Below are 21,933 nucleotides of genomic sequence, written 5' to 3' on the forward strand. Positions count from 1 at the left end.
ATCTCAGAAGGTTGGCGTAAATAGTACCAACTTAGTATCGATACTACAAAACAAAACACGTTTGTAGGATGCGTAGAGGAACTGATGTCCGAATTAGTTTCCTCATTGTTTCGTTTATTCATTTATTCTAATTTTCAATCCTATTATTATCTCTTTCTTTATCTTTTAAAAAGGCGCCAAACTATTTTTGAAAGATGCCTTATCTTTTTTTTAAGTGTTGCCAGTTTCAAAAAATTGGAAAAATATGAAACCTTATGCGAGAAAAATTAGACAAATATGTTAAATAAAAACTAATTCAGTTAAACTTTTATTTAAATTTAAAATGATGCATTTTATTATCAAATTAATTTGCACTGGAACAAGTAAATAAAAAAAACACCACAATGTTAAAATTTGTATTATTTGAATTGCTTATTTTATTATTTGATAACAGTGGAATTAAATATTAATATTTTCCTCGATCCTGTTATATATACCTACTTAATACAAATTGAGTCATTTGTTTTTGACGAAGGTACCTATGGTGCAATCTGACAGATCTAACATCTGCTTTGAAAAGAAAAGAGAGAATTAAAAAAAAATAAGATTCTAATCTATTATTCGAATTTCAAATTCCAAAATGTATATGTGACGAATCCGCGAGATCGAGCCTATGTATTTTTATTATTATGATTGTACCTATGTAAAGATGTTTATTAGAAGATACACTAACAAAGGTTAAATCAATTTAAACTTAATTATACAAATGTAGGTATATAGGCCGTATAAGCGCACATAATTCCTTAATATCCAAAACCTTATTGACGTAGTGCCGTCTTAAGGTGGAAATATAGTCCAAGGCCTATCAATATACGCGATGGTGCGTACTACGATGGTGTTCAGTGCTGAATAGCGGAGTGCGGCGGCGTACCAGTCGGCCGCCGCAGTATGACGCGACCCGCCAACCGCCTGCCCGCCCCGGGAATGCGCCTAAACCTTAACAAACTCATTATAACTTATTAATCTTATAACAATGCATATTAACCTATATCACGCGTTATTACCCACGCAGTGCCTTCAAACCAAACGTTGTTTCATGTTTTTACAACTTTAATTAATGTTTTAAGTTGGCTAGATTGTAAGCCTAAATTATATAGAAGTATGTTTGTGTTCAGAACATTGGATTATTAAAAGTGCGTATCAAAGGACGAAGAGGTGTGTTTACGTCAAAAAGTTACTTAGCAACCGGCGATATGTGATTGATTGATTGTATCTATATTATCGGCCTGTAAACACGTAATAATATTTCTCGTAAAAATTGGCCTACTTTGTATCGGGATACATGAGCTTTCCATTTCCCGCTTATCATTCATTTTTAAATTGTATATACCTCGTAGAAATGATATTCTAACCATGAAATTATTGAAAAGATTAAATGTAAATTAATAAGTCCTTATAATAAACAATAACAATTTTAGAATAATAAAAATATCATCTTAAAAATTGAATCTCGAAAGAATCGAGATTTCGCGCGAAATAAGCTTCAAGCGCAGATAAAAGTTTAGATAAGAAAGTTTCGAGAAACTATTCGCATATATCTCAAACTGATGCATTTTAAATCAGTGTGTGAAGAAAAAGTGAACAAACCTTAGAGTGAATAAAATGATAGAATAAAAATAGTAAATATACATAGAAAATTATCACTTATCACATAATCGTTATTTAATTATAAATATATAGTTATATTCGGAATATCTCAGTGTAAAAAATAAAAATAATTAAATCCTGGCTGTTAGTGTTGGTCATGGAAAACGGTGCCTTAAAATATGGGAGCAATAACAACAATAATGACGTCATTGAGGAGAAAGTGGTAAGTGTTCGACAATAAAATTTATCATGTATTTTAGCATAAGCTATTAATCATTGCGTGCCAAAACTATTTTTTATGTAATAACTCTTCTATTCTTACTCTGTTATTAGTTTTGCGTCAGTATAGGGACTAATAAATTATGCTTGTAGGAAATACATTCGATTGTATGTATCATCATATTCAAGTATAAACTATTTAGAAAAACATCAATGTTATATTGGCTTGATGACGATATCATATTTAATAGATCGTTTTGTATGTATAACACATATTATATTGTGTGCATACGTTATTATCAAACTCACTTCAAAAAACACTACTAAAACAATAATAATATGCCACTCAAACATAACAAACTAATATTAATTACTACTTCTTCATGTGGCACTATAAATTTTATATAACCTCACATATTATGTTGATTATATCAGATTTTCTGAATTAGATCTTATTATCTCCCATAAAATACAATTAGAAAATAGCGTGGGTAAAATCAAGTATGGATATTATCAGTAGGTGCTCTAGTAGGCTTAGGTTCTACGAAAAGTATAGATACATTACCTACAGTCAAATATTTTGCCATATGATGTAAAATAAAGAGAGCTCTAGGAACTAAGATTTTAAACGTGAACATAAATGCGAAGTATTTTGTAGGTATGATTTATGAACATTCGACCATTTGTGTTTTATTATTGCTCATGTATATGTAATATGTCAATTTGTACTTTCTGAGAAAATTAAATTGTCGAAATTCATTATCCAGCAGATATGGTCTATGCATGGTCTATGAAATGGTCTATGAAACAAAAGTCACAAACATTTTCCGATCATCTGGTCCAGTTAATTTGAACTAACTATTGAAACTATGTGTACGGCTACATCTGATTACCAAGTTCTGCATGTACTTTGATATGTATTGTATTCAAAAGTTTTATTTGATACTAGCTTCCGCCCGCGACTCCGTCCGCGCGGATGTCGGTCTTCGCGTGGATGGTTTATTTCTCCATTTTGAGTAGGTACCTCTGACAATAAAATCTTATAAATATCTATTGGACCCAATTCCCAAATACGGCTAGGCCTATAATAATACGCAACGTGTGTTCGCGGTTCTACGGAACAACGTCTATGGATAAAACTGAAAAATTAAGATTAATTTTTTTCTACGTATTTTTCCAGGATAAAAAGTATCCTATTTTACGCCCAGGATAATAAGATATAATTATACCAAGTTTCATCGAAATCGAACCGCTAGTTTTCACGTGATGCCTTCACATACAGACAGACAGACAGACAGACAGACAGACAGACAGACAGACAGACAAAAATTTTTTTAATCACATATTTGGGTTTGGTATCGATCCAGTAACACCCCCTGCTATTTATTTTTTCAATATTTTCAATGTACAGAATTGACCCTTCTACAGATTTATTATATGTATAGATGATTCACATTTTTCACGTGACTTCAGTGACTTTGAACCATGAGTACCTAATTTAAAGAGGGCATACAAATCGTTTGTTTTTCTTAATATAAATATATCCCATGGAAATCAATCAATCTAATATGGTGTTGAATATAGCTAATTATGCAATAATGTGAGTAAACTAGATATTACTAGACTGATTAGAACGTTTTAAATATAACCACATATTTCTATAGACTGAAGAGTGTTTTCCATGTAAGATTAAGATAAAGTAAAAAGAGGGTGAGTAATATCTATCTAATCACCAATTTGTTAATTTAATATTGCATAAAAAGTGATACCTATCATATGTCAGGCCTCTATCGGTGTGAAATTCCATGGAATGAATAACTTCATTAGTAATCGTGATGAGCAAATGATAATTATTAATTAAAAGTCATGCCTAATTGCACATATGAGTTTCTTTTTAATTATTATATAATAAAAAAATATAAAAAAATTTCAAATTAAGCGTGGAAATACACATTATAATACCTACATAATATTATATTCCATATAAGATGGCGTGTATAGCTTAATTTATGTTTGCTAATTATACATATTATACTTATCCAAAAGCATAATTTTGTTAAAAACAATGATGGTTTGAAAGTTTTGTGGAGTAAGATTTCCGCATAAATGGAAACTTTCTGGAAAAGGCGCTAATTGCTCCTCTTTCCCTTTTAATTACCTCTTTACTAAGCTAACTAATGAAGGGCAAGTCAGGGCTATTACCTGAAATGATAAAGGAGGCGTTTACAATGCTGAAAAGAAGAAATATAAATTACATCCTATTTATCCTAACAACAACTTTTATAATTTTAATTAGATAAGAAATTATTAACATTCCGTTCTAGCTTCCGCGAAGCAGGGTTCTCTAATGTTAGTTCATTTTGCATAATAATAGTGTAATACAAATTGTACAATAAAACTTGTTTTTGCTTCAATTGTTATTGTATCAGTTTCTGTGTTGATTTGACTTTGTAGTTGAATGTACATATTTAAGGCAAAAAGAATAAGATGATATTTATTAGTCATTTCACATATTGGGTTCACAATATTGGTCAGTCTTCTAAATTAGGTTACCTACTTGTGTTTTTGAAAAAAGTGGTATCTCTTAAAAAGTTCACACATATATTATTTGTTACGTAGATGATTTATTATTTATTAGAACTTTATTATAATGGGTAGGTAAGTAAATAAATAATAACCGAGTCCAATTAAATACCACCACCGGCCAAGGTTACAAACGACCCTAGATTATAGATATTTTATTTGTAGGGATAATCAAGTATTGATTAGTAGTTCTGATAAAGGTATAATGGTATTATAATTTTATCAGTTTTATAATTCGTAATATTTATCTAGTTTGCCAGTCACGGTGATTGTGTTTTAAATTATTATTAAGCGAGTCACCGTTACCTGATATAAAAACGATTGTATAAAAAGGTTGCCTTGTATACAATTTTTAACGTCTTTACATGTTGTGTTGAATATATAATGAACACGAGCACTTTCTTAGCGACAAAATACGTAGAGCCTGACAGTTGAATAACTCGTAGCCTTCTCGTAGCATTGTTGGTCCGTGGAACGTATCTCATTATAGGGCGTAGCGACTACGGCAAAGAGAATAAGCTCTACGTCAATGGCCATGCTACGTAAATACTGCGCCAACTTGAGACTCCCACAAAACTGGTGATATGATATTCCGCTCGTCTCTCGTACATCCATTAGTTTATTGCTTCATTGAAAAATGGAAGATTTTTTGATAATTTTTAGCCAAGAAAATTAAATTTTATATATTAATAACTCGCAGGCCCCGGAACCACAGACACAATAGAAAATCTATTGTGTCTGGGACCGATTGGGCCGCTTCAGGCTCAATGGGTTAATACCACTTTGTACCGTACTTAAGGTATGAAACAGTACAGAAGAAAGTATGACTAAAAAATAAAAATATTTATAGAAAAGTTCTAGGTGAGTACAATAACAACAGATACTTTTACTGACATAGGTAGCTATATTTTTATTCATTAAGTATACTCGTTAGTTATAAATGTAAAAATTGTAATTTCTATAAAATAGCATAATTTGGAAGTATTTCACATTTGGCCTTGCCGTTTTCGACAAGCAATAATTACTTTTTAAAAATAATTTACATTTTTAAAACAAAGGTTAATGAGTCTATACTTAACAAATTGTTATTTTTTTGTGGCAGTTTATATTATCTACTAGCTGCGTCCGGCGGTTTCACCCGCGTAAATTAGTTTTTCCTATCCGTACTATTAAGGTACGTAATCCTTAAGAAACATCAGAATAAAAAGTAGCCTAAGTTACTCCTTATTACATCACCTATATGTCAGTGAAAGTCACGTCAAAATCCATACAGCCGTTCCAGAGATTAGCCGGAAAAACGATAGACCGAAATTGTAAAAATTACTATTTTCGTACATGTACACTGTACAGTGTTTTATGCAGATTATACATTTAGTAAAAAGCGGTTATTTTAATATGACAAACAGACACTATAATTTTATTATTGGTTTATAGATGTATATAATATGTACAATTTCTTTCAGAAATAAATAAATCCCTTGATATAAGCACAATATAAGTACATATTATCATTAATTAATTGAATTATTTGTCAATATTTATCGTCTGATAAAAATAGTGTTATCATTTTTCGCTGTAAGCATCTATTCATCTTCTATCTTAATATTTCGTAAATTACTATCACTAATCTGTTATTACGAAATATTAAAATATTATAACGAAACGTATTCGATAAAAAAACCATATTATTCACCGCATTTATTTATTCAATAATTATGTAGTTATGCAAAGAAATTAAATGTTGTAACCAAAAATATATACCATTTATGAATACGCTAAAAGGTAACAACGAACATAGAATTAAATACTCTTTTACGAAATTACATTTTATCTAGTAAACATTCTCGAATATAAGTCAAACAAACAAAGCAAACCAACCTTGCATAACGAACATCCAGAATCAATAAAAACATGTAGTTAACATGTTTCTTTGCCAATTCTTATTTCTTTTCATTATTGATCAATTCGTTTCTAAAAATATCATAATTCTTATAGTTGGGTATCAAATTTCACGTCTCCAAAATAAATCGTATATTTAAATATTATGATTCAATTACGGAGCTTTATTCATTCATTCATGTAATATGAGTTACGCATGCTACTATGGCTCCGCTAAAAGCATTGAATAACGTCAATTGATTCTCGCAAGTGAAAGTGTTATATCTACCAACAGGCACGTCTTAGCATAACGCCCAGCATAGTTAACTAGTCGCATAGGGCTGCTGAATCGGTTACACGCGATAGGTCAAGGGCTCTACACGCCCATACGATGGAAATCTAGATAATTGCACTGCAGCTTATGTAACTACCATTAAACTCTTACTTGGAAGTGGCAGTGCGGATCTCATTAAAAGCATAGGTACCTAAAGTCGTGTGTGGACTTATGTAATCAGAGTGTCTTGTTGATATTTGAAATGGATGTTCGTCCAACAATACGTTTTTAAAAATGTATCGACGTATTCATGTATCATAATTAATAATTATTAGCATTTAACTGTTTTTGATATCATTTTGTTGTGAATTTTGGGTGCAACTTTATATATTGTGTAATGTATTCTGGTTCAATAAATGATTGATGATGATGTATTCTAATCTCTACAAAGAAATCCTTTGTTAAAATCCTATACAAAAAATATAAAAATCGACATTCGCCTTTCCAAACGTATTAAAATACTAATTGAATAATTATTTAATATTATTGAATAATTGAACACTTGAAACAATTACGACAATTACTACTAACTAATAGGTATATAGAGAATTGGCAGCATGACTATTGACTATAGTGAATTATAAAAAAATAATTAACTATTTCATAATAATTATAATATATTCAAATACAATTTTATTACTCATGACATGACTACATGAAAAAATACTACCGGGTTTAACATGACCTTTCGAACACTTCGATACGAGTCTGTTTATATGTTAAAAATAGACTATCAACATATTATGTACCTAAAATGCATAACGAACGAAATTTAAATCAATATTAGTATACTGTACAACGGTTCTATTGTACATTGGAAAATACAGAGACAGGCACGTGACCCACGTAGTATATTCAGGAGCGTGGCATGGTGACAATGCTTTTCAGCTGAAATATTGGATGTTGGTGGGGGTTGTGCGAGGTCACGCCTGCGTTCGTGTGCCGTCGGCGGTCGTCGGCGACTGGGCGGCTGGGGCGCCCGCCGGAGGGCTGCGCAGCGCGCGCACAGCGACCTCTTGCGTGCGCCGCGCATCCCGATCGAGTTTATGTCCGGCGACCACGCTGCGGACCCTGCCGCCTCTTACACTGCCATCGAATTGTTATTTAAATACCGTTCCTGGAGCCTCGCCTCTTGCGAACGACGACGCGATTTATACCTTGTCTATTCCATGACAGAAATACCGAATTAAGCTAAAAATTTACGATATAATGTGCAAAAGTAATATAAACGAGTCGAGTGCTTGCTTAATCGATCGACGCATTAAAAAGTAAAAACTGTTATCATCGTTCTATGGTGATATTTTCAGATTTTGTTGCGCTGTGATAAAGCTCCTCGTACGGTTAAAGCTTTACAATTTTATAAACCGAAAACGGTCGGTTGCAGCTTGTGAAATTGTAAATATTAAAATAATATTGGTGCCGTCCTGTGCTTAGTTCATACTGTGAAGAGTGCGTCGATATTTTAGAGGTGTTTTTTTATCGTTATTTTTTTTGCGAGCTTTTGCAAATTTTATTTCCTTAATCTAATTTTGCGTTTATTTGCTATTTTTGTGAAAAAACGCGATCCATGCTTGGAGTTATGACTACCATGGTATGGTTTCCTTTGTCTACGTTATATTCTATCTTGTAAAAAAAGTAGTTTCAATTTTAATATCTTACTATCCATTCGTAGGCTAACTGCTTCTAGCAACTTTGAGAAAAAGAATCATTTAAAGCGCTACCAAGAGCTTTCATACATTTTATGCATACTGATTTGTAGGAACAGAAAATCATATACACTAAATATTTGTAATCAACACTTTTTACAAATGTTTCATAGCTAAATCTTAAATATGAAGGTAAACTAATTCAATTTATCATTTTGAAGTATAATTATTAATATCTTTATTTATTTGTGTAATTTTTAATAAAAGAGAAATAACGTAATTACCCATTCATTATCTTAAAAACGTCTCATAACGGAATAGAGATTGAAGACGCTCCCTTACTTTACTGTCTAAACTCTAAAACAATGTCAACAAGAGTTTACAAGACAAAGACTTCTTAGAACAATACGTACACCATCCGCGCTACCATCACACACTAGATCTCAGTAGTTTAGAATACTTAATAGATGCTAGATTAATTTAATGCTATCAATCTCGTAGTGTTAGAATTGGTACTAGGTTTAAAGTGTATTTTGTCAATATTTTAGCGATTAGTCTGTTTGATCGTTTCACTTTATTGTCACTATTCGCTTTCAAGTAAACACAGCGAGAGGGCGGTGTGTGGATTAAGATTTGAGGCGTAAAGTTTTGTATTACATAAAGTCTTCAGACGCAGCTTAGATTACGTAAGATTGCGCGTAGCTCTATGTACAAACTACTCATGTATTTCCGTTCCTTTCACACTAAAGACGCTATTCATTACTGCAGCCCAAATTTGAGTATACTATAAACGTCTTTATTATTTTTTGAAGTAACACAGCATCCATTGTTATTTAGCTGATTTAAATTATGTACCAATAACTCTTCGTTTATTGATTAATGGCGAGTCATCAGTTATGTGTTAACGAGCCTTTATTGCATACACAATGAGTTTAATGCGGTGTATTTCATAATATACTACACTATATAATGTGAACAAGTGTTTTTGTGTTAATCTAAAATATAATATATATCCGCCTTGTGGATATTTGCTTAAATTATCACACGTGTTTATAACTTTATGATTATATATTATTAAAAGCTTGAATGGAATATATTATCGTAATTAAATGAAAACAATGAAGTTTGACTCATCGTTCTATCTGAATTGATAATTAAAAACAAACTATTTAATTTGAACATACAACAATAATGTTATTTATGTGTTCTAAATAATTGACGTTTAAGTATGCCTGTTATGTACAAACTAATAGTATTTATTATAGGATATTATCAAAAATCTAGTAAATTTACATCTAACTACATTGAAGTATTGAAGTTAAACAAGCGTAAAGCACGATGAATAGGGCAGCTACCCGTTGACACAGTGTTGAATAAGGCACGGCCTCGTTTCCCCCTTTCAGCGCCTACAGTATGCTTACCGTTATAGATGTATAGAGTCACTATAGACCCCAATCAGCAACCATCTTTCAATCTCGAAAATTACCTGTTGCATTCCAAAGTAAACCTACATTAACATTCCATTTCATTTTTAAATAGTTTTTCATTAGGAATTATTATTTTACTTCCATTCGCACGTTTTAGTACTTCCTCCGGAAAAGAGTAGAGGATAAAGGCTTCTTTCGAAAACCATACCATAGTACATAAATACATCACCTCATAGAATTGATTAAATTCAAAAGTATATGAACAAATCAAAAAAAATCCGTATCGGGATCAGACGGACCAGTGGAGGTAATCGCGCCTCTATGCAAAACCCGGCAATCGCGCTGCTGGAGACGGCGTCGGCGCACGAGAGGGCGGCGCTGGCATGTGAGCACCGGTCCCGGTGAGAGCGTTGGCGCAGCGGCATGGAGGAGCGCCCGCCCGACGTGCCCCTGATCGTGACGCCGCCGGGCGCCGGCGCGGGCGCCGCGCTCACCACCTCGCGGCGCGCCGCCTCCGCGCGCAGCTCCCGCGACGACCCGCCGCCCTCCACTTGGCGCTCCTCGGTGCGTGTGCGCGACACCAGTTTCCGCGGCTCCCGCAAGAGCGTCGTACGCCTCGAACCGCCCTGTAATGGCCTCAACGGGTTGCCCGCCATCGGCAAGGAGGTAATTCTCGTATCTATGAATTACCCGTTTATTTTAAATCGTGTCTATATTTTGTTACGATCCGAACAGATATCGAACGATATATCCTCTCAAAGAAGCTTCAGCTTTATGTTTTTGTGTCGATGTTATTTATTTTGCTGCTAACCGCGAAAAATTATGATGATCCCATCCCTCCTAGCCGAGTTTAAAGGGCAGGCTTCACTTTAGGCCACATCGTTTTAAATTGTTTTTACATCAATTCACACTTGCCGCGGAGGAATGACTTGACAAAACGAGTACAGAGAAATAATTATAATTCGTGTTAACATGCAACGCCAAACATTTAAAAAGATATATAGAAACGCGATTTTATTTGAAATATCCGCTACAACGTAAGCCTAGAGCTGTCGAGGCCGTACGACATTCACGATATGGATCGATCACATTCTCACATTGCCACTGTAGCATAATAGTGCGAATGTTGTACTTTGTGGTTGATGCGACATTGTGTCGCTTTCACTATAGACAGTTCACAGACCTACATAACAGCATGTTTAGTAAAGTTGTTTGTACAAAGTACCATGGGGTGTATTTAATGCATTTTCTTTACTTAGGTACTCTTAGAAAAGTTTATCGTTTTTATACTTTGCAATTACAGGAGTTAAAAATGTATGTTGAAATGAGGTAATGAATAATGTTTTACCAGAGCATGACACCATCAATTCGATCAAGCTGCCACTCATTACAAAAAGATTTCTATGAAGGTGCGTTATTTATTTCACTACCTGCAAGTTAACACGAAAATATGTTTGTGGAAACGCATGATTGTCCTTAATGTTTTGTTGTTATATCATGATTCATTTTATTTTATTTTTGTGTCAAAACATCGATATACATTTAAACACGAGTAGGTATATTGTGTAACCTAACATCTAGCTTGCAGCGCCTACCGACCAATAAATGGAGCATTGTTGAATATTGACATCAAACTTAGACAGACCTGAATGTGTAGTGGTTTACAAACAAAACAAAATTATAACTTATCCAATGACATACATATACACAATTTACATCAAGAAATCTCCGTAGGTATCAGTAGTAGACAAAAATCTTTCCATAGAATTGAAGAAGACCAGTCTCAGTTTTGTAGTATTCCTGACTATGCTATAGCATGTTTGTTATACCAAAATGTAAGCATGTAAGAAGGTTTTACAGTTAAGCTAATAGTCCACCAAAAATAAATTGATTGTAATTTTTTTAAGAATTTTTAGTCGAATATAGGTAGTATAGTATAATTTTCCTAAAGTATTGAAGAAATAATTTTATTAAATCTCGTTTTTGTGTCACATACGAAATGTGTGTGTAAATTAATTAATTGAGATTATTAAATTTACTCATATTAATTTTGATTTTACCGAATCAAGGGTGTGTTCAACACACTTGTATAGAAACACTACGACTAATTGAAGACAAAAATAAAAGACCCAATAGCTTGAAGAACACGTGAATGGCACGAAACCTTTAGAATCGCTTAATGTTACTATAAATATTATATGTATTATGGAAGTATGTCATTGTCTGCAGGTCCTGTCTCTGGGCGCGACGGGCGGCCACAAGGGAACCACCCAGCCTTCCCACCCTTGCACTATCCTCCACCATTCTCCTTATAAGGTACGTCACGTTGTTACGAATTATATCATAAATATAAATAGGAATAATCATTAAATATTTAACAGCAGGCACGGTTGGTTATCAACGCTGTACCTACGATTTTATCCTGACCTAAATTACATATAATATAGCGCTAGCGTATTGAATTTCTTTAACGTATCATTAATAGTATATATGTTTCATTAAAATAAAATACTTAGATGGTATTCATATACGTATTTTACTTGAATAGATAAAAATAACATAAATAACCTACATGTGCCAAGTTTGAGTGCATAGAAGTGGACTCTACTGGTCCATATTTTTCACGCTATATAAAAATATAAATCCCGTTTTAGCGCTGAAAAACACATCGTATCGAAATAAATACATATTTATAAAGGCTCTATACAGAAAATGTTGATATTCCTGAGCATTCTCGAAACATCAATAGCTTGGATTATCTTGATTCATTGACATTGCGACAATACACTGCGTCTTTGTGTATATTTCCAACAATAAATGAATTCTTGTGGAATTGTATAATTGGGTTGCATTTTTACCTCTCTAATCTGTGATAAAATAATAGGCTTGTCTTTTTAGAGGTATTTCATGTAATTAATTACTTTTTCTATAAAAATTTGCGTAGAACGAAAATATTCGCCCTCTTATGATTACTTGGACATGATATTTTTGTGTGTCCTACACACGAAAGTTTATAATTTGTGGATATAAAAAATGTTTGTCGCAATGGCCTCTCTCATATTCCACACGCAAAAGCGCAAGCCGTATTAACGGTTAACACGCCATTATTTTCATAGCAATTATGAATTCCAAAAGACCTCATTAGCTATGTAACATTAACTATTCAGCAGAATTTTAAATTTCTTTCTACTGAAAATTTGAACCATTTCATATCGCCATGAATGAAGACGGAAAATTGTTGCAGGCCGCTTGGGATTGGTTGATCCTAATATTAGTGATTTATACCGCAATATTTACACCTTACGTAGCTGCATTTCAACTAAATGAGCCCGACTTCGACAAGAGATCCCGCGCGTTCGGCCAGGACCCCATTGTTATTATTGATATGATAGGTAAAGTTTTTGAATAATTTATTCCTTTTTTTATAACTTAACTTTATTACTTATGTCACTTTGTACAATTTCAGTGGATGTGACGTTTATTATCGACATTCTAATAAACTTTCGGACTACATACGTAAATGCCGCCGACGAAGTGGAGTCGGATCCTGCCAAGATCGCTATGCATTACTTACGCGGATGGTTTATCATTGACCTGGTAGCCGCTATCCCCTTCGACCTACTTCTCTTCGGCACCGATACCGATGAAGTGAGACGCTTTTACCTCGCATACCACTCACTCATCTTTCTCATTTCACAAGATTACACACAACTTATACTAGTTCTAGTCAGATAAAAAATGCCTGATTTTTAGACGAACATAGCTTCAAGGTTATCAATTGTCCGAAAACATAAATACAAATCAGATGCTACTCCAAATTCATTTCTAAAATATAATGAAACAACATTTTATGTTTATTTCTAGCTTTCGTTTAGTTTTATTTATATATTTTTTTACAAACCCCATTTATTTTAATATTCGTAGGATAGAATTCAGAATTAAGGGTCATGTTCCACTTCTACAAAAATAGAAACCTTAGGTTATATCTGTAGAAACAGTTTTCTTTCGGACAAATGAAGCTTTGGATGATCTAGCCCCACACGTGCTGTAGTGGAATGCATTTATTGCATCTGACACTCTTGAATAATATTCGAACACTATTCAATTTAATCATCATTTATGCCGATCACAAAAAAGCCCAATATTTTTAGCCTTAAGGAATATGAAATCTAATAAAAATTGTACTTTAAATATAGCTCGGTCCCATTATTATCAGTCTCTATTACCTCAATAAAAATGTACCTATTAAAGTGCTTCCATCTTATCATAAACCGATTACATACTCTTTTGATATATTTAAATGATTTTGTTTTTCTTTGTTATTTTTGTAATAAAGTCGGTATAATGAGGACCCAAGGTGGGTGCGTACTGAATTTGTATTACCATTTCTTGTTACAGCAGGGGCTGGAAAGTGATGAGGTATACCATCTTTGTGAAGTATTTTTATGTTGCTGCCACTATTTTTATTACATTTTAGTTATTGTATTTGAATTACTTTCCAATAGCCGTTCTAAATCCACCAATGAATGCGTTAATGGAAGATAAGGACGCTTCCTATAAGCAAAGCGTATGGTTGTTTTAAATTTTACACTGCGCTGAATATTCTGAACGCTCACTCGCAATTCACGAGCTTAGCCACTGAGGAGTCCTATACCTACTGACCAAGCTACTGACAGTAACATAAAGGAATGTTATGACTGTATGAAATAGCGTAGTTGCTTTACAAATATCGATTCCATATCGATTCTACCGACAATAACAGATAGAGCGATAAAATTCTCAAATAAAAATACCGATGGTCGTGTGTTTTTCAGGACTGTCGTTCTAACAATCGCAACTAATGCCAAGGTGACCTCTAGGTCCTTCACATATTACATCTTCATTTTAGCATGAATATTTTTTACTTGTATATAAAGTAAATATAAACAGAATGATAAATTTACATGCTGTTACAATTGTATAGATAACTAAAGGACATTGTTTTGAGAATAATGATTAAGATAGAAAAATATTGCTTTGGTATGCAACGAGATTTTGGTAGTTACAGCAAATATATTAAATAGCTTAAGCATTTCATAGTAAAAGTGCAAATCACGGAATGCACAAAGCTTGGTAGCCGATACGCTCACACTTCCCAGACTATAATATTTTGTACAAATCAAAAGTTGCCTTTCACGACATAACAAAGCACGAGATATTTCAAAAACATTATAGCACCCACCTTACATCTAAAAATAATTTTAAAATTCATTCATTATATATTTTTTCACATTCAATTTTTTTTGTATTGGATATTTTTGTATCAAATTAATTATTTTTTTAATAATTTTGTGTGAAATTATTTTTTTTCATTCTTTGTTTCTAAGAGTATACTTATTTAAAACTTGCTCTTTGAAATAAAAATACTTTAATAAATTGACATTTTACCTTATTGACCTTATCCTTTGTCTATTTAAAAGTTCAATAATAAATTCAAAAACAAGGAAACTACATACTTTACATAAAAAAAATGTATAATGAATAACTTAATCTGCCATAGTCTAGAAAAATAACTTTTGAATAATTATAAATTTCAAAATATTAACATATTTAAGTTTATAATTATTGTTCTATTAAAAGAAGAATCAATTTAAAATCTTATGCATTATTTTTAATTTTTACATTTTAAATAAACATATTTTTAAATAAATGTAAATACCATTGGCAGATATTTCCGAATTGCAGTAAGTATACTCTCAATATATTTTTTATTTGTTTGTCCATAATAGACCCCCAAAAGTAAAATCGTCTAGCTAGAATTGGTCCCATGTATCTATAGAGAAGTATCGTAAAATTCTCTACGTATACGATAGTCGAATAAACTAATATCTCACGTACTATCATAAATAGTTATGTCGCATTTACACATCCTATTCATAAGAAGTATACAGACGTATAAATGAAATGTGCACAAACATAACTATATATTAAATTAGATATAAGTTTGGTGATAAGTGCTATAGATTCGACCTCCATTGAGTAACATAATATTTAGATTAGATTGTAACGAAACATAGACAAAATATAACCCCGTAATTATACTGGTATAACATTAGAATTTATGCAATTACTTGCACTGCATTAAATGATGCCAGTTTATATCAGTTTGGAGTATTCGCTTACCTTATAAACTGCAATCCCCCGTATGGCTGAGTAAAGATAATATAATGCTCGATGATAATAGAGTTTTACTGCTTGATTAAAGGGGCTCGCTGCTAGGCCCATTGACGCTCACTAGTTTTCTGCGAACAATGCTTGAGTTCGTTTTGCAGCTATGATATTGCTTGTTTCGAGTGGCTTCTTCAATATGCTTTTTAATTTTGCAGACAACTACGCTCATTGGTTTACTAAAAACAGCGCGACTGTTGCGCTTAGTGCGAGTCGCAAGGAAAATAGATAGATATTCCGAATATGGCACAGCCGTCCTCCTCCTCCTTATGGCCACGTTCGTTCTTATCGCACATTGGTTGGCCTGTCTCTGGTGAGTGCTTTCTTGATATGTTGTTTGAAAATAAATTTTACTTGGTATATAATGAAGGTTTTTCTTTAAGGTACGCTATCGGAAACTGGGAGAGACCTCAACTTCAAGCTCCCATCGGCTGGCTAGACGCCCTTGCGAATGATGTACAGGCTTCCTATGATAACTCGACTGGCCCCTCTATGAGGTAAGAAACATTTTTATTATAATAGACATATAAAAAAAAAGGTTTCAATGACTTCGTCCTTCATTAAACTAACTGAAAAAACCCTTAATAGGTATTATTAGCTATTTCTACATCTACATCATTGTAATATTACCTATATGTTCAGAACAACGCAACGTGTAATGAACATTTTGTGTCTAAAAGTCATCAGACATCGAATTATTTATTTCAAATTTTCAATTCAAACTTGTATCGACTGTATACAGTTTCATAATAATAATCTCTTTTATAGATCCCGGTACATAACAGCTTTATATTTTACGTGCACTTCCCTGACGAGTGTTGGTTTTGGCAACGTGGCACCGAATACAGATATGGAAAAAGGATTTACGATATTCGTCATGCTTGTTGGATGTAAGTGAACTAGATAGACACTGTTTATTAATTTTCAAATTTAAATCAAGACATGAATAATTTTTCCTAAACATAAAATCCCTAAGTTAAATAAAAAGGAAGGAAGAAAAGTTGTACGTTTACGAATTAGATGATTTTTTTGACAAATTTAAAACAAGTCTTGGTAGAAGTTTAATATTTGCACGCACTCTTTCATTCTTCTCATTTGAACTCTATATAAAAAACACGAATTTTTCCAACAGCACTAATGTACGCTAGTATTTTCGGAAATGTATCGGCGATTATACAAAGGCTGTATTCGGGAACGGCGAGATACCATACACAAATATTGAGAGTTCGGGAATTCATTCGTTTTCATCAGGTATTATTTAACTTTTCCTATACTAAGTACATACCATTTCTTACAGCACAGTTATGCAAATATAATATTTTATTTATTCATATAAAATTAAGCAGTTTCATTGTAAGGAAATATCTTATAGGTATCAAAATTGATTGTTCCTATCCAGAGGTAGACAAATTTGTTCTAAAGACGATGTCCACTCTACATAATCGATTATTGATTACTAGCAAATAGGTTAAGTTGTCTTAACAGTACTTCAGTCTTAGAATAGGTTAAAGAAGTACCTATCAAATCCTAATTTATTACATAACGATAGATACTGACCTGTTTAAATGTACCTATGTATTATCATTTTAGATAACCAACCCTCTCCGCCAAAGATTGGAAGAATATTTCCAACACGCGTGGAGCTACACAAATGGCATCGATACTTCTAGAGTTTTAAGGAGATTTCCTGAATGTTTACAAGCGGATATCTGCTTACATTTAAATCGCAATTTATTAGCTAGCTGTGCTGCTTTTGAAGGTGCTAGTCCGGGATGCTTAAGGTAATATTTTCTTACTTGCTTTACTTTATTTCATTACTCCAATTTCCATTAATCCAATGACAACTCAGAATGGACGGAATTTAGATTAACTAAATAATGATGCTACAATTCTGCCTAAACTGTTTATTTTTACCTACATACGATGTGTAAAAAATTAATTATTTATGTAAATAACTTTAACCACTATTACTAATGACTACTTTAAACTTATTTTTCCTAATTAAACAATGAATTGTTTCAGAGCTCTATCTTTAAGGTTTATGACTACGCATGCCCCTCCCGGGGAGACCCTCGTCCACCGCGGTGATGTGCTTTCTTCGCTATATTTCATCTCTCGTGGTTCGATAGAAATTTTAAAAGATGATATTGTTATGGCTATATTAGGTACGTTCTTAATCACTTAGTATTTAAATTGATTCCTTTTTATTTATTTATTTTTTTTTATTATAGGATTTATCATTTATAATTGTATTATTCGAAACGATTTGTAAGAATGTTGCTAAGATTTGTACTTTGGTATCTTTTTTATTTGAAATTTACGATAAATATTTTATCCTAATTGCACAACATTTAGAAAGTTACAAAATGCCAGAGGATCAATATTAAAATTACATTTATTGTTAACTCCTACAGGTAAGGACGATATATTTGGCGAAAACCCCTGTACCCATAACACAGTCGGCAGAAGCAACTGTCGAGTGAGAGCACTAACATACTGCGACCTGCATAGAGTACATAGAGACGATCTACTCGATGTCCTCGAATATTATCCCGAGTTCCGGAGCACCTTCATGAACAACCTGGAAATCACATACAACATGCGTGATGTAAGAATAATAATTTTTAAATTTTAAAAAATTTCCTTTACGTAATATCTAATAATACATATTTTGTTATCTTTAGAGTATTTTTCCACGAATAATTTTCCCTTAACTGATATTTAAAATTAACTCGTAAACACTTTCTGAAATACACTCCTAAAACTACTCTCCTAAATCTCATTTTGTTTCATGAAATTTTCACACATTAATCACAAGATAAGGATTTTTTATCAAGTAATTATTTTATGTTAGATCTAAGCTTGGGAATCTAATCAAAGATAAAAAGAACACGTTAAGTAGTAACCGATGAACATACATATTCATGTACATATTGACTTTTAGGAAGAACTTGGTGGATTAGAGCCAAGGCGTCGAATGCGTTATGAAAATGCTAATGAAGCTCGATTGTTAAGAGAAGCCTACGCGCGAACTAATCGCAGGCCTCAAGCTGAAGCATTTGCTGATAAGGTAACATTTAATTAGAGAACCCAGACTAAAAAAATATTTTTCAGAATGGGTTTTCTTCAAAACTCGACCTCAAAAGGGTTGTAATAGAGGAGGAAAGTTTTTGTCGAATAATTTTTCTGTTGTTAAAACTGCGGGGCAATGCCTCATAATATAAATATGATATAATTCACCCTATGTAGGTACTCATTATATAAATGTAACTATTTCGACCATACCCTTGACAATATTCTTTACAATCTGAGAATAGTATATTAGTATATTTTAGTATATTTTAAAATATTATTTTTATCATTAGGATTCACAATGCAGCGATGAGGATACAGAATCTACACCAAGTCGAGGTATCTTAGAATTTTCTACTGATAAGGCTGGACAAGATGTCACTCCTCTTAACTTTAATTTTAGTAAGCAACGCTCCACCACGCTCAACTCTATAACAGGTAAGAACGTCTTTCATTAACAAATACTTGGGAATGTATAAATAAACAGTTTTAATTCCTATCTTTATTCTAATCCAATTATTAACTACGCTTAAGGTTACCAAAAATATACCATACAATATTCTGTCACGTATGGAACAATCAATTTAAGCGTGGTTAGTGATAAGCATTCTTTTTATTTCTCATTAGAGTAGATGCACATAGAGTCTGGATGGAACAATGTGCAAAATTCCCTTTAAACTCCTTTGATTCTTTCTTTTTATGTTATTTTTTATTTTTCGTTTTGTTTTAATTCTATTTAATAATGTAGAGTTAAGAAATATTTTATACGTTAAAGTGATACTGATATTCATAAATACCTGCATCAATCATTTTGCTTAAGAAAGCAAAAGAAAAAGAATGAGCTGATGAGAATTAGTTTAACATGAATAATAAGCAGGAAATAAAAGCTTCACATCAGTGATAATGTAGGGTTATATTAAAGATCTACAATCTTATTTACTTAACGCAGCATGTGGAATGCTTATTCCCAATTTTCCTGAATGATTACTGGCGATGAGGATAATATGGTAGTCATTGTCTGAGTTCAATTAACTTTGATTCGAAATAAATAAGTATCCGTATTTTCCTCACCGCCCTGCTCTGAGCGCGGCCCTTGTGTGCAGGCATGCTTGCGCACTTTAAACGGAGCTTCCCAGACCTCTATCATCATAAAACGCACCAGCCGCTACACAACAAATACTGTAAGTATTTAATCAACTTAATAGTGCATGTTTTAAACATAAACAAACCATCAGTTTAAAAAAGTTTCCACAAAACAAGAGATTCAAATGCAATGGTCCCGACGACTATGTTATTGTTATAAATTATTACTGCAGCTTTGAAAACTTCCAATGTCTTTTATATAAACACAATCGACTAACTCAATGTATTCAATTCCAGCGCAATCTACGCCGCAAACGTATAGAGGTCGAGCAGCAGTCCGGCGGCAGTCATCTGTGGGTCCCTTAAATGATACTTCCCCGCTAACTTCAGCTGCTGCCGGCGAGCCCGCAGTTAGCACGCCCGCACACAGCACAACTCTTCCCGTGTCAAGCCTCAGCACGAATCCTAGTTCGTACTATACGAACGCATCGCCGAGTCCTCCAGCGCCAGCTCCCGTCCACGTCTCCTGCGATGATATCCTCGCGCCTTCTGCGACTCAATCTGTTGGAAGAACTCCGTCATCTAGATCTGCACCGCATTCGGCTGTCAATTTACATATGACTGGACGTCCAACAGCTCTTGTGCTGAACGGTGAAAGAACTCAAAATTCAGGAGTGCAGGTATGTCGTACTTTTCGTATTCTACTATTAATTTCATAATTAAATAAATATTTTAATCGATATCATCAATTTACAGGATACTGTCTCACCACAGTATCAAAACGTGGGAGCGGCTGCAACTGCAGCTTCTGTGACGACAATATTAACAAGGCTAGAAGAATTAAGCCGCCGCGTAGCTGTATTAGAAAATGGATTAACTGCGGATGTGCGAAGAATCTTGCAGCTGTTGCAAGCCCGTGAGATGCCCCACCATAACGCAGCTCCAGCTCATACTCCATCGCAGCCGTTACCTAAAGCATCTCTGTCGGTACCTCAGAATAATGATGTGCGTAAGCCTATAATTTAAAAAAAGCATAACTTATATATTTTATAATATATTTACAGTGTGCAATGATTGATTTTTTTTTCAATAAAAAGCCCAAAACACATTTATAAATACTATTATAAGAAATACGCAAGCTCCTAAACTTATTGACAATATTTCCAAATCATCATTTAAAAATAATATACCTGATATTGTCTATCTAGAACCAATGGGAGTGGAACTGGAACGGCGACCGTGAGCGTGGCGCTCGACCGAGAGGCGAGCGCGCCGACCGCACGCCGGGAGTACAAAGGTCCGCCTCAGAGCCGCACGCACCCGTGCCGCCGGTTCTGCCGCCTCCACCGCACTCGCATTCCTTCTACAGGTAAATAAATAATGTCATAGTCATCCAAGAAGCGTGGATGAATCGATAAAGACACCAAAAAGCTCTTACAAAAGCTATTTGCTGATCCCTTAATCTTATCCATAGATCTAGCGCGTTGAGAGTAAAATTTCAAAGTAGCGTCATGACATTACTTCGTAGAGTAAGACCACAGATCTGTGAGTAAGACGACGAGTTTGTTATCTTTGAATCTTGCCAAAAATCTTTCACTTCTGACACGTGTGCTAGACACACACGTTCTTTAACATCATGTATAGTAGGGTTCAAACTTAATGGCCGCTCGAAAGTTAGGTTAGGTGCGAGAGCGGGTGCTTATAGGTCCCTAATGTCCCTGCGCATCGGATCGTACGATGCCGATTCCGAGCCGCCTTCAAGTTTGAATCATTTGGTACGATATCTGACAGTTCTGTTTGCGGTGCAGGTAGTGTGAGGCAGGCGAGACGAGCGCTCCTCGCTCCCGGCCATCGACGC

General features: G+C 33.7%; 1 protein-coding gene across 8 annotated transcripts; it reads left to right on the top strand.

The window, feature by feature from the left end:
• Nucleotides 1-1,480: 1,480 nt before the first annotated feature.
• LOC123703932 (potassium voltage-gated channel unc-103-like) lies at nt 1,481-21,933 on the top strand. 8 transcript variants are annotated; one of them, XM_045652155.1, is made up of 20 exons: nt 1,803-1,849; nt 10,007-10,379; nt 11,943-12,029; nt 12,958-13,105; nt 13,180-13,361; nt 14,112-14,132; nt 16,079-16,233; nt 16,304-16,417; nt 16,689-16,810; nt 17,053-17,171; nt 17,511-17,701; nt 17,943-18,085; nt 18,335-18,528; nt 18,865-18,990; nt 19,286-19,430; nt 20,096-20,173; nt 20,373-20,755; nt 20,832-21,080; nt 21,284-21,444; nt 21,884-21,933. In XM_045652155.1, exons 2-20 carry the CDS (start codon nt 10,137-10,139, stop codon nt 21,885-21,887), a joined length of 2,865 nt encoding a protein of 954 aa, XP_045508111.1. In that variant the 5' UTR covers nt 1,803-1,849; nt 10,007-10,136; the 3' UTR covers nt 21,888-21,933. The 8 variants fall into 8 exon arrangements, with proteins under 8 accessions (XP_045508142.1, XP_045508111.1, XP_045508099.1 ...); XM_045652186.1 differs by lacking the exon at nt 10,007-10,379 and having other exon boundaries at nt 1,481-1,849; XM_045652143.1 differs by lacking the exon at nt 1,803-1,849 and having other exon boundaries at nt 9,532-10,379.

This window comes from Colias croceus, chromosome 2 (assembly GCF_905220415.1).
Source record: "Colias croceus chromosome 2, ilColCroc2.1".
NCBI classification, from domain to species: domain Eukaryota; kingdom Metazoa; phylum Arthropoda; class Insecta; order Lepidoptera; family Pieridae; genus Colias; species Colias croceus.